We start from the raw sequence: 14623 nt of genomic DNA on the forward strand, positions 1-14623 counted from the left end.
GGATATCTTCCGCTGCACATGTCGAAAAAGTTTTTGTATTTGATATTGTGATACGATGTCACAATTTTTGTTATTTTAATTTTTTCTTGGGGCTCAGTGCAAGAACAGCCCAACTGCAAAAAACTTGTTCTGAGATATAACTGAAAATGAGAATAACAGAATTTGTGTTTACGTTTTATTTGCGATTATTAATTTTTCTCTGCATTTTCTATTCATAAGGTAAAATGGTATAATGTTAGTATAGTTTTGAACATAAATTCAGTTTTTATTTTCATTTATTAATAAATATTAAAATTACTTGGGCCGGTCTAGCGTAGACAAAAAAAAAACGAAGTTCCCAAAACATAAACATTCCCGGTGAATTTCCAACGATTGGCTGAAATTAAGTTTTAATTGAAAATCTGGAATTAAATGGGATTTGAAAATCTAATGGAGCATGAACGAATTACCATCTTGAATATTACAGCATTCACACACTGCTAAAGTCAAGTTCAAATCAGAACTTTCTGAAGAATCAATGTTATCAGATGGCCCATACTCTGATTCCGATTGAGGCTCTCCATATACCACGTGGACACTTTAAAGGTGTATAGTGGTCACGAGAAAGTCCACGCTTGTCCACGGTGACGTGCATTATGTTGTTGTCGTATGTAAGAAAGTGAAACAGATGAATTCCACGAAGATCCATCCGAATATATTTAAAATCGTGACCTAGGGGCAGATCACTCTAAGTAAGAATGTATAACAAATTTGCATCAAATTAGAAAAAATGCATTTAATTTCCATTTTTGCATCAGCTTTGCACTCCCTCGCAGAAAAGTTTGTTTAACAAACGTCCTACGCTGCTCCACTTTGTTCGACTTTTGTTAAATGTAGGGCTAGTTTTTCTGTAGGGTTTTGACGTCTTACACGCAACGCAAACAACATTGCACGCAACGCAAAATACATTATGAATTTTTATTTTGAATTTTAAATTTTGCTGATTTTTAAAAATGCATCACAAGTGATCTGCCCCTAAATCGTGACCGACCATCTTAGATTACTATGAAACTTTACACGTTTCACCGGCATGGAAGACTAAGACAAAACTTTCTGAGAGCGAGTTTCAGGGAATAAATATTTATGTACGAAAAAAATATGCGCTGAAAAAAATGTTGTATCATTTTTCACAAAAACAAAAATTTGTGTTAAAAATTTAAATTGGGTCATTAAATGAGAAAAAAATCTATTTTTATTACATGCATAAGCTGATTTTCGTGATTACAAAAATATTTTTTTTCAACTCAGGAAACGTGAAAATAAAATTTTAATTTAAAATAAATATGTTGACAGTCTTGATTTGACACTATTAGAAGCATCTCACATATCGAATTTCACGACAATTGATGCCCTGTCAGAAAAAATGAATACATGTTTCCCGCTTTTCCCGCAGGGTTTTTTGGATTTAACACATTTTCTGTGAAAAATGACACAACATTTTTTGAGTGTATATTTTTTTCGTACATAAACATTTATTCCTTGAAACTCGTTATCAGAAAGTTTTGCTGTATAAAATACAGTAATCGTGGAAAAAAATTTTAAAAATATTGTTTATTGCTTTGAAAGTTGGATTTTTGATGCATTTCACTACAGTCGTGATTCGCTGGTTTGACACTTTTTAACTGGACCGCTTTTTAGTTGGACCTCCGCTAGTTGGACCATTGTCCAACTAAAAAGCATGTGAACGTCAAAGTCTCGTGTCAAATTTACTTTGACAATCAATCTGCTAATATTTGGAGATGTTAGCAGATGCATTTATACTGCTAACATCTCCTTTGGAGTTTTTGACATTTGTCAGTCGGTCCATTCAGCTAATCAAATTCTGTGGCGAATCACAACTGTATTACACTTTTTTCACGGTTGCCAAATGAAACGATATGAAATCAACAAAAACTTAACTTTTTCGACCAAATATATTATAAAAACCATGAGACTGGCAATCATGCTAACCTACCAGATAGTAAAAGTAAGAAGAAATCTGTTTTTGACACTTTTCAATGTCAATAATCTGTCAGTTCAAAGGAGTTGCACTTTTGATCTAGGATAGGATCCGCCAGCTCTGTCTTCTGTTTTTGAACCAATTCTGAACCAGCTCGTGATTGGACGAAAGTGACATAGGCAAACCTTCGGCTTGGAAACTAAAAGTACCAAAGGGCTGCTTGGAAGTGTTGTCATATTGTGATATCAAACATAAAACGACGATTGTTAACCGTGTTGATTTTTTTGTTTTCTCGAGATACCGCTTTCTTTCTATAACATCCGTCTGTAATTATGAAGTGCAGGCATTATTTGGCAGACGAAATCAAACATATTATCCAGAACTGAAATTCCCGAGAGATCCGGTAGCGCGGTTATCGTGGATTCTGTTCTGTGTGCGGAGTAATGCGGAAATGCCTCTTTTCGAAATCAACAGGCTGTGTAGCGTAAGTATGAAAATATTTTGAACATCATGTAAAAATTGTCTTTGTTCCAGTACCGAGTAAATTGGAAGTACTGAGCAAACAGGGAGAAAGTTATCCCGGAAGTCGCTTCTTGTTCTTCCTTTGGTATTATCGATACAGTTGAATTTTACAGTTTTCAACTGAATCGATCATCGGTGTAAATAGGAGAGTGTATTTTCTACTGCTGTTTTCTCCGAAACAATCACATGTAAAAACCTATACATTCCTCCAAAACAAAAATTAAACCTTGCAGAAAAGTAGTTTTAGAATATTTAATATAAATCCGAACAGAGAAAATTATTCTTGTGACAGAGGTTGCTTGACTCAGAAAGCAACTTACAAAAATGAAGAGGCGTGAAGATATTTTTCGTAATGTCCAACAATGAATATATATTATTTTGTTTTGCTGTATTCCGATGGAAAAAACGTTATGATCGTTTAAATGCGGATATAAAGACTAAATCTTTGATTTTTCCATGAAATTGGTACATAATATAGAATATTTTAATCAGAACAAATATACGACCGAAACAAAACAAATATTTTGGCAACATTGGTCGAGTGGGGGTATGTCGTTTTCAACAGGGATTAGTAAAATATAAGAAGAAGCCAGCTGGCGGATCCTATCCTAGCTTTTGATCACACTTTTGATTGATCACACTTTCATACTGTGCAGTTCGATTTGGTGGGAACTGTGCAATATGTTTCTTCTAGGGTTGCCACCCATCCGGGTTTGACCCGGAGACTCCGGTTTTCGGGAGCAATCTCCGGATTTTACATCAATTTCTCCGGGTTTGGTGGGAAGAAGCATAATTTCATTTTTTATGAAATTAACTGATTCTTTACAAAATATTCAAAAAGTAAGTTAACTATTACTCTGATTCAGATTTATTTTGTGATTTTAAGGTGGCAAAGACGAGTTCACCAAATATTGCTGACTTCTTTCACAAAGCAATGAAAATGAAAAACTAATGAAATTTACTATCAATTAAGAAAAGTAATATTTCGCTATATGTTAAAATTGAAATGTTGCATCCCACTAAGTCGCTCAAAATGGCCCAAACAGTTATTTTGCTGCAATTTTACCAAATTACTTCACTGTTACACCAAGGTATGGCAGCTTTGTTCTAATCCAACTGACGAGTTCTTCCGGTGTTGTTGCTACTCCTGCAGCGACCCTTAACTGTTGGTTAGGGAGGTATGTTTTGCCCCTTTGTTGCGACCTCTGGTGATGAATAACCGACACCACATAGTGCTTCCCAGGTGATGCCGCAGCCCTGCCTCATTTGCTCTCCTTTTTCCGTTGGAGAGCAATTCTCGTTCGACTTATCCTGCACAGCGAGAGTAGCTGGTGCTTTTGTATTCTTAACACTCAATCGGGAAAGTGAAATGCTACACCAGATTAAACAGATAAAACCGTTCTGAAACATTGTAATTTACAGCTTTACTTAAACGTAGTAATAAATAGCGATTAAAGTGCTCTAAAATACCGAGCAATCACTTTCCGTCTTGTTCCACTCAAAATCCACCACCCCCCAGGTCAGTGAAAATCTCCGGGTCAAAGCCTCTCCAGAGGTGGCAACCTTAGTTTCTTCATAATGATTGATAACAAATGTTTGTATTATGGTGATTATGATCGATTACGACAATATTACCTTTTAATTTTGATCCTTACTTGTTGGTGGTGATACTTCTCCTTACTGTAAACTCCTATTATGGTTTCTTCTTTTATCATTCTCTTGTTCGAAGCGTTTCTACTAGTTTAGTTTTTATACATGTCGCATAGATTCCTAGAAATATTGGATTTGCCCATGCTCATGTCCAATGCGAACACGTATTGCTCATAAACATGAAACTATTTGGAAAAGAAAAGAGAATAAGAATTAGTGGTATGTTGATCTCAAAAAGATGTGATGTTGTTATATGTTGATAATGTAAGATCAATTTTCTCTTTTACTTCTCTTGGTTCCTTTCTTCTTTTCTCAATGTTTGTTTTTAATTATTCTATTACTTACCTATCGTACCTTCAATCTATCTTGCCCAATATGACATTTTTAGGCTAAATCTCAACCCACCCTTCTAATACTGACAACAGTCAACAGGGGTTTATTTTGTCTGTTTGTTTTGAGCATGAATTCTAGTATCTTGTGGTCGCTTTGCATCGTTGGATGGAACAAAATTTTAACGTCAGGGAATACTATATCCGTAATTCTACTCATCAGGCTATGATTGATTTGTGACCATGTATTCCTATTGGTTCACGTGTATCTCGCAGATTGGGATTAACTCAATGTGAGGTAATCTCTCATGTTTAGGCGTAATAGTCTTCAGTTCTACGCCGTTGGTATTGCTTGTATCGGGAGTCAGGTTGTTTCATATGAATTCTTTGTAGTTTTCTGCCATATCGTTTTTCCCCACGTGAGCATTCATATTTCCTGCAATTATAATACGGTTCCTTAGTGCCGCTGGAAGCCCAGTTACGTAGTTCCTTATCTTCTCGAATTCATTGTTCGTTTTAATTTCGGCGCTCCGTATTTATGTTGATATGAGAATGAATGGTTATTTAAACAGTTTACAATGGTATGAGCATGAGTTATTGCGTTTTTTATAGTTACTCTCTTCACACAACTTTTTATTGATCAGTATAGCTGATCCTTCCCCTACTCGATTTCTCAGTACTCCATCATCATTGACGTTGAGCAAGTGATAGTTCTGAGTATCTATCGCACAACTAGTCATTCTAGATTCTTGTAGGGATATAATCGAACATTCTTACCGATGAAAGCATATATCGAGATCTTCTTGCTTGGTCCTCTCTGAGCATCCTCTCACATTCCAGTTCGCTATTTTTATTTGTCCTGCCCGTGTTTGTTGTACTGGTGTCTGTTCCATTGATGTTGTTCTTTTACTGATCTGGTATTCATTTGGCATTATGTTTTCCTGTCATGCCTGTATTTGTGGGATCGGTTGGTGGTTGGTGTTACTTGAATTACGCCATCATAATGGTTCCTTGCACTTTTCATGGCTTTTGTGATTGGATACGTCTTGGCAATCGATATGCTATTCTCAACATTCTGTTTACAACTGCATTAGGATTTCCAATGCGGCAGCTATCGATTCCTCTCCTCCCATTCCCATTCGTGCTCCAGCCTGTATAGGAATCCTTCAATCGCTTGTTCCATTCCTACCTTTCTATTCCATCCAGCGTTGGTGACTATCTGCCATAGACATGTATACTGTTATATTGTTAGTGACACAAATAGGCCATAGCCATCTCCTGGTATCAGGCGTACCATCACTACGCCTCCGTTGAATCATTCGCTCCATTCTATTACCTTCTTTAGGTCAATATTTCAAAATTTTCTTGAATCTATAGGAGTTATTGGATACACATCATAATTAGTGTGCAGATGACTCAAACATCACAATATGTTGGAGAGATAATGCAATAATTCAATATTAATTCGTCAAAAGGGCGAAAGTGTTTTTTGTAAACAAACTTGTTTCGCTCATTAGTCTGCTGCAGAGTGGAATTTCATGAAAAATATGGGTTAATGTAAATTTTACCCTTCGTAGAAGTAATTTCAATTGTTTTCTGCTTTGAAATTATAGTAAATTAAGAGAAACCATAAAAAAAAAGTTTGTTTACAAATCTTATTCGCCCTTTTGCAAATTTAGTATGGAATTGATATTTCTTCTTCACATAAGTGACGATTCCTTATAGCCCGATCGCCCCGCGTTCCTCCCCATCATACGCGGCTGCGTGTGCTTCTCTGCACACCGACCCTGCTTGGGAGGATCAAATAATTCTCTCTGCATGTTTCACTGACTTTTCCATAAATGGTCAAAAACGACGCTGGGCGCTACTAAAGCACTATTTAAACCTATCCGATCCGTTTGTTTCAGCACCGTGTACAGACACCGATATTCTTTCATACACTTTAAATGCGAGGCTTCACACTTGAATAGTATGAAAGAATGTTGGCGTCCTGGCTTAATGCTGTTCTACTTCTACCGGGAAAGGAAAGAAATGCTAGTCCGATTACTCTTGATAGCGTTTTATGGAATCAAAATTGTGCAGGTTCATAAGTAGTAGGGTTAGTGTGCCCTAATTTTATCACCTCTATTCATTTCACCCATTTGAACACATTAGTTAGAGCAGTGTCTGCTATCTCTATTCAACGCATTAGGTCAAATGGTAGGATGAATAACTCGACTTTTCGCTTCGCACTAACACTTTTACAATTTCCAAGCCAGATTTTTTATTGATCTGCTTCTTAAGAACGAAGCAAAGATGTCGATACCTATTTAAGCGCAATCCAATCAGTGTAAGCCGAGTTATCGGCAAAATAGTGTGACATCGTTACTAATGAGATGAATAAGGATACGTCTACCCTAATTTATAAAAATCTCAAGAATTTTATCCTTCAGTGTAGGTGCACAGATTATTGTTCAATGTGCTGCAAAGATTTCCGTTATAATAAATATAGTTTTTTTTAAATTTTTGACCTCGTACTACAACAGCAAACTAACAAACAAAAACAAAATGGTGGCGACTTCTTGTTTTCAGATAAACACGTTTTCCTTGAGCAAGATTTTTATATACCTATGCTGTGCACAGATTTCGAAAAATGCTACCTGTCATCCTTGCTTCCCAGTGATCATAGAAAATGAATTAATTGGTTCTGATAAGAGCAGCATTCACTTACTTTTACAAGACTTCTTCGGATATCAGTGATTACTAAAAAGTTGTAATTCACGCTCGCAAGCGACAATTGTCGTTTATTTGTGGTTGTCATTCAATTCAAATTAAATGATATCATTTTTGCATTGCATTGTGTCAAGTCCATCAGTATTCTGTATAATATACAGCATCGCTCAATGAAATTCGTCAGTAGTATGTATTTTTTCTACGCAAATTTTAATTTAGCCCTGAAAAGTACCTCAACTGACACAATCATGCAACAATTGGTCTTTTTGCGTTTTTATGTTTCATATAATGCATTCAATAAATACTAAACTAATCCGCTGCATCACAAAAGTTATAAAAATCTAAAGACCGTTTTGTTACATGCATTATAGCTGGTTGAGATCACAATGTTGGGTTCAATTTTGAAATATATGCAGATAAATGTTAATCCTTTGCCTTGTTTAACATATTTCTGCTAGATGCATTGTTCTATATGGCAAATATTGGCCGGTGAGGAATCACGAATCTTACGAAATAAATGAATTGGAAAACTGCTACTAATGCTAGAACAAATACAATTATCAACACATCGTTCCGCCGGTCTCTATTGGGACACCAAGAAAATTATAATGCAGCTAACCTTCTTTGATCCTTCTCAGCAACGCTAACAAGAGCCATACGCATGCAAATAGGTGATAAACTAAATCTCACATTCAAAAAAAAAAATCTCACAAACAACAATCGGCAGTCACATTCTAGCTCTCATTTTGGTTAGTTTTTGTCATCTCTCCAGATGCGACCGGGCGATTCCATGTATCGTTTAGAATTTCCTCTTTGTTTGCTGACTTAGCATCTGCTTCATGCTGAACGACGATAAGCCGATTCCCAGCACAGCTAGTAGAGCTGCAGATCTGACCGTGTTGCGATCGGTTGATTTCGGGTTGGCAACTTCATTTACCTTAAAAAATAGAAGAAAAAAAAAACTTATTACAAGTTATTTGACTTTTTGATAAATTTTCGTATTAGCATAAACTATCATTTGCTTGCCAAAGATCGAGTTTACTTTTCGCAAACAAAAGTAACATTTTATTTCATTTTCATTTTGCAGCGTTTGGTGGGACAATGAGAGTGCAAGTCAGTCCAAGGCCGATGGTAAAAGGGATAATGGCTGAATGGTCCATGCATAACAAAAACGCATGGGAGAGGATCAGGGTGTGAGTTTGGGGTAGGTTTAAGGAATTGATGTATGCCTGACGAATATTTGCGCTGCAGAATGTGATGAATTGAACAGTACTGAGCTGGTGGCTATTTAGACATAAATATAATATGTTTCTTCATAAGGTTGGATATAAAATACATGTATTTTGTAATAATGTTTTGTCAATTTTCAAGTACTCAATAATTCACTTTATGCCGTGTGTCAAGTTTGAGAGATTACAAGCGTGTTTGCCTGGAGGATCGCGAAGGGCTCAAGCGTTTGTATGTTCACGTGTTTGTCGCGTTCGCGTGTAACAGCACGTATGTGATTTCGCGTATCTAAACTCGATGTTGTAACTGTGTGTCTATTTGCATATTTGCATGTGTTCTTAAATGATCGCGCAGATCTGATGAATCTGATACTTAATTTTCAGTGTACGGTTCAGATACTAGAAGAGAGTTCCCTTATCTGGAATTTCCGATTATGTTTCCATGGAACGTGTTGTCTAGTGAAAATGGCCCTCACTGGATGTGAACGGATGTGAGCGATTCATGATCGCGCGAGCGTTTGGTTAATGCTTGAGACCGCTTTTGTAAATTTAAAGGTGCTAGAACGTTCAGGTTTATTTTCCATTAACGACAATTGCGTTCTGTTATGATTTTTATTTAATCAACCTGTGTACAATGACGAAGTCGACCGATAAATCGACACACAATAATCCCCACTGTGTGCCGTATCCACCGACACTGACATTAAACGGTTGAATAATGTTTGCAAACAAAGCCAATTAACCTCGAGCCGCCAGATAGCCGGGATTAGGGTTGATCGTTAGTTGGGGCTGGTGCAGAGTATAAAAAACACAAAACTTAAAAAAGGCTGATAGCCCTCTCGGTCTCTTCGATGCACCACTATCGAGGCGTAATGCAATAACCATCTTAAAGCAACTATCTGTCGAAGTTCTTTAAAACTGAATATGATTGATGATGTTTGCAATACCATCAACATAGAGGGCCCGAATGATTGCAAAGGAGAACAATGTTCTTAACAAATTTCTCCGTGCAATTCTACTAACACGCGTCATGAACAAAATGAGTCATGGCGGCACGAGCCTATAAGGTGATAATTTATTATGTAAACTTGCGTCTCTAATTGTATTTGGGTTCAACAAGATAATAGACGACAGACTACAGAACCTTGCTAAATTAGCATCCTTATTCTAGTTTGTCTTTCATTCGTTTTCCAAACATTGTTGATAACACGAAAATCACGTGCTTGTGCGGCTGCTGCGTACCTCCGTTCCATGTGAGACAGAAATGTTATTTCTATTCTGCAGCCTGTTTTTGCGAGAGCTGGCTAGTCTGAACCAAATCAAAGCTGTTTTGAATCCATGTAAAGGAAGGCGGAATAAAATGCATCCCGATAGAAGTGTTATCATGCCATAGAATCAGAATGCTAATCGTGAGAATTTATTGAATGTGTATAAATAGTTCCAGGTCAAAGTAAATTTTGTGGGCCTCATCTTCCCCTATGTCCTGGTTACGTCTGTCCTTCAAATTTAACAACAAAGTACTTGCTCCCGTCGGTCAAAGAGTATCTGTACAGTATAAACAAATCTCGTTGACGCATATGGTGACGTATTTACTTCGTTGCTTGAAATGTGTTTCCACCCACTGATACGGTGTAATAAGCACGGAGAAAATTTATTTAATAACGTTAAATTTGACGGGAATTTGTCTCGAAAAAAATCTGTTCCACTAAACAAAACAGATCGCTCAGATTCGATTACTGTTTATCATGATCTCATAATATATAGGTGCACTAACAGCAAAACTTCATATGTCCGATGCATCATTGTGTATTGTGTGTATTGAGCATTAATACTATCAGTAGATTACTATTTAAGACATTTGTATAATACAGATGGCGAAGTATTAGAAGGAAACATCTTATCGCTTCTGATTAAGGATTAAGTTTGAATGGCAACAAGCTGAACTACATTTAGAAAGCTTTCTGCCATCCGTGACGGGAAACCGACGAATATATAACGAAAGTCGATGAAAACTATTTTCACTAATGATAAAGGACGTGTGCGTTTGACGACATATTTGCCAAACATAACTATACCTAAGAACACTATACCTTTGAGCAGCCCAAAATGAACCATTCCTACCTACACTGAGAAACAAAAATATGCATAGTTAGCATACTTTCTATTCCCGTCACTTTTCTTCTGCTGTGATTTTTATGCATTTTCATGCATATACTTCTAGTAAACATTCAATGAGTGGATAGACCGAATATGTCCAATGCATAAAATTTACAGCAGAAGAAACGAGAGGCAGATAGAAAAGTATGATACCGATGCATAAATAAAATTCTGCGTGTAAGCTTGTGTATAGCGGCCCTTACACGTACAATATTTTTGTCAATACTAGAGAGTATTGACAAAAGTATTGTACGTGTAATGGAAAATTTTTTATTGACGATGTGGATTTCAAACGGGACTGAAATATTGTAACAATATCGTCAATACTGGTATTGACAAAAATATTGAACGTGTAAGGGCCGCTTATTGTTTGGTATAGGCAAACCAAAAAAAAACGATTGTGAGCAATTGAGAACGACCTTGACGATGCTAAATCACTTCAACTGGTGACTGCGTCGTAGCGAAATTTTTCTTTTTACTCTTGGCATATGTATATGTTTCGCTTTCTTTAGAGACAAACAAATGAAAGTGAATTTATCTAATATGCCTACGTATAAAAATCGACGGGAAATACTTGAAGATTTTTTAAATCTCCAAAAACCGGTTAAAATACTGTCCAAATATATACACAAATTAATGAATCTGTATAGGATAAATATAGAATGAAACCAGTAGTGGCGTAATTTTAGAAAAATATATTTTTGTTTTCACTATGCTGTTATTAATCTTGTTGACTTGTAAATTCAATCTCTAGCGAGACCCTTCAAAAATTTCTCATGGATAAAAAATTAGTTATTCTGTATTATCAAACTTTAACTATTTAGAATAAAATATTCGTAGAGCACTTTGAAAATGTTTAATCGTGATTATTCTGGTTTAATCTAGCGTAGTGTTAGCATGGGCTATTTATTTCTAATTATCAGATGTAAATTACCACTCACCTGTCCGTAGTTCAAACGAATGGCGTATCTCGCAATTTGGGTAGTCTTCATTCTCTGTAAGTCGATATGGATAGATTTTATGCAGGTTTTAACGAAATAATAATCTGGTTCTGCTTATGCGGATTTCCTGTAGTAAAAAAACAAGGTCATTCGGATTACTGCATGGCCGGCGCTGCAAGATTTATCGTCACTCAATATTTGCACTGAAAGTTTCAATAGTCTCGAATCCACGTTTTTAAAACTAATATTTTTTTTTGTTGAATCGAGTTTATGTAATCGAAACGATAAAAGAAAGGTACCCAACCGCTTAGCAAACGGGAATTTGTATTTAATCGTTTACGATTAGAAAAAAAAAATCAAAAATTTGAACTAACTGCTTGACGCTGCTTTAGATAAGAATTGTTTCATTTTAAGTTACCCAAAACGGAAAATTTAGCATGAAATACTAACCAGACTACCAGAAATCACAACTGCAAATGACAAAAGTTTTCAGTAAAAGGATTCTTCTTCTTACGTATTTCCTTTTGCACGTTTTTTTGACATTTTCTGCTTCCACTTCTCAATTTTTTTTATGTGGAATGTTTTTCGTAATGGGATAAACACTCTCAAAGGGAAATAAACGTGCACGGAAATCAAAAAGCTACACGGTAAAAAATTTACACATCACATCCAAATGATTTTGCACTTGAATCACCCGAGTAAAAATGCACAACAGTATTGCATTATTTTTTATTGTTACATTACAACGAAAAACAATGTTATTCTGGAAAAGTTACAATGGAAATATAATCACATTTGTTGTTTCTACATCCAATTTCATTGTAAACCCGATTTTTACAAGGAAAAAGGGAGGTTGTTAAGGGATGTAACAATGAAAAAAATTATCTTTTCCCATACATTCTGAAATCAAAAACATCGATTTGCATTGTTGTTCCGTTGTAGATTTTGGAGGCATGAAGGACTGAATCATAAGTACATCGATGTTTCAAGAAAGGTTGTTGTTAACAAATAAAACTGTTGTAAATTCAACGTTTCTACGATCAATTTCGATATTGTTTTCTGTTCGAGAGTTCTGCGAAAGCGACGCACAACTCTCGAATGATTACGGCCCTAAAGCCAACTGTCAAAATTCTCTTTTAAAGGAAATTCCGGACAAATCGTTACTAACCAATCACAGATGTTGGTAGTAAACAAAAGAGAAAAGTTTTCTCTTTCATTAACTTCTCTATACTAGGTTTGGCCATTAACGTTTGTCCGAAAATTCCAGCCCTCTGACAACCCTATACAGCGCAAATTCGTTAGTTGGGTGTTCGCTAGTTGGGTGTTCGCTAGTTGGGGCATGCCCCAACTAAAAGACACTCTTATGTCAAAACTGAAAGTCAAAAACTGATTGACGTTTGAATGTCATTGATTTCAAGAGGTTCATTGGTTGATTTCTGTGGCGATCCAGAAAAAATCATACTTTTAAATTCAATGGAATTTTATTTTTTGAATTCATATTTCGGAATGATTTTAGTGAAATAAATGTGTTAAATATTTCGCTTCTTCCATTCAGCATCAATTAGTTTGTGTTGCAGAGAGGTTAGTTTACTAACTTTTGAAGGTCATCTCTGATGTATTCAATCACATTATCCAATCTTTTTTAGCTAGTGGCAACGTAGTATGTTTGTGCTTTATCGGCTTTTTCCCGACGGTGTATCCAACGACACGACTAGACACTGGCATTCAAAAAGTGTATCGAAAATCTGACTACCCCTCAGTGACTCAGGTAACTGGTACTGTCAAATTTGATATTTCATGAGAAAATGCATGAAACTGGCAACACCTTCAAATAGTAACCGTCGCAGTCCCTGGCTACGCAGGGAAAAATATAGAAACAACAAAACAAACCCAAAGTTTTACAGAAGAAAATTTTTTCCCGTTAATATTACCAAATGTTCAGCATCAGCGGATAAAAGGATATTCACGTTTTGTAAACTGCAATAGTGATGAAAGGCCAATAGAAAACGAAATCAAAACCGGATATTCGTTGTTAAAGTGTTAACGTAAAAAAATCTTGCTGAACCTAAACTGAAATCACCAATATATCACTTATCTAGAAAACGTGACTTTGTTGGTCTACTTCCACTATGGAAAAATGTTGACGTCCAAGGACCACGAAACCAAACACTTTGAGAAGCACAGCAAATCCGCTAGTGGGTTCCAAAAATATCTCATAACAGTTTTAGCCTTCGCCTTGAAAGGTTGTGTTTGCTGATTGGTTGTAGCAACCAGGGCTGTGCAAGCCGTGAGTAGGCTGGAAGTTTATGTGCTGTGTCAGTGTTTGATGCCGTGTTGGTGCGGAGACAGGCAGGATTGTTGGCTGCGAGAGCGGTCGTTTGGTGGTGGTACCACGCGATAAGCGAGTGTTGGTGCGAAGGCAACGAAGTCTCAGGTAAGCGGCGCCCCACCTTGGTGGTAGTAGTGGTGGGGCTGCATACAACCGGCGCTTGCGACGGAGTGAGACAGAGCTGCATCTGGTTGGCGAAGCGGCTCGCTTCATCATCATTCATTCATCCGTATTAGTGCAGTACGGGATTTTGAGTATTTGTGTACCTAGCCACGCTGCGTAGCAGGGGAATACCTCTGGACCCACAGGTAGGCGGCGGCCCCACCTTGGTGGTGGTAGTGGTTACGCTGCATACAGTCGGCGCTAAGTGAGACAGAGCTGCATCTTGTTGGTGAAGCGTCTCGCTTCATCATCACTTATTCATCTGTGCTAGTGCAGAAACGGGCTTTTGTGTATTTGTGTACCTAGCCACGCTGCATAGTAAGGAAATACCCCTGGACCCACAGGTAAACAGCGGCTCCATCTTGGTAGTGGTGGTTGCGCTGTGTTCAACCCGAGCGTGACAGAGGGAGACGGCGAGAATCTGCAACTCTTCGAAGGACAGGTAGATTTTAATATAATTTTGCTAGCGTTAGTATTTAATTTACTTACTGTGTATGGTAGGCGAGATGGAGGATAGTGAGATGGAATCCTCCATTTCACAAGAGCAAAATTCTTCTGATCCCCCTCCCTCAACTCCCCTTAGAATAAAATTATACCCCCAAGGGTCTTCTGGACCT

General features: G+C 36.9%; 1 protein-coding gene across 1 annotated transcript; it reads right to left on the minus strand.

The window, feature by feature from the left end:
* Positions 1-7229: 7229 nt before the first annotated feature.
* On the minus strand, positions 7230-12102 carry LOC131681627 (uncharacterized). Its single transcript, XM_058962539.1, has 3 exons — positions 11966-12102; positions 11516-11642; positions 7230-8128 (listed from the first exon to the last, which is right to left on the minus strand). Exons 2-3 carry the CDS (start codon positions 11564-11566, stop codon positions 7991-7993), a joined length of 189 nt encoding a protein of 62 aa, XP_058818522.1. The 5' UTR covers positions 11567-11642; positions 11966-12102; the 3' UTR covers positions 7230-7990.
* Between the last annotated feature and the right edge of the window lie 2521 nt (positions 12103-14623).

This window comes from Topomyia yanbarensis, chromosome 2, assembly GCF_030247195.1.
Source record: "Topomyia yanbarensis strain Yona2022 chromosome 2, ASM3024719v1, whole genome shotgun sequence".
Lineage (NCBI taxonomy): Eukaryota > Metazoa > Arthropoda > Insecta > Diptera > Culicidae > Topomyia > Topomyia yanbarensis.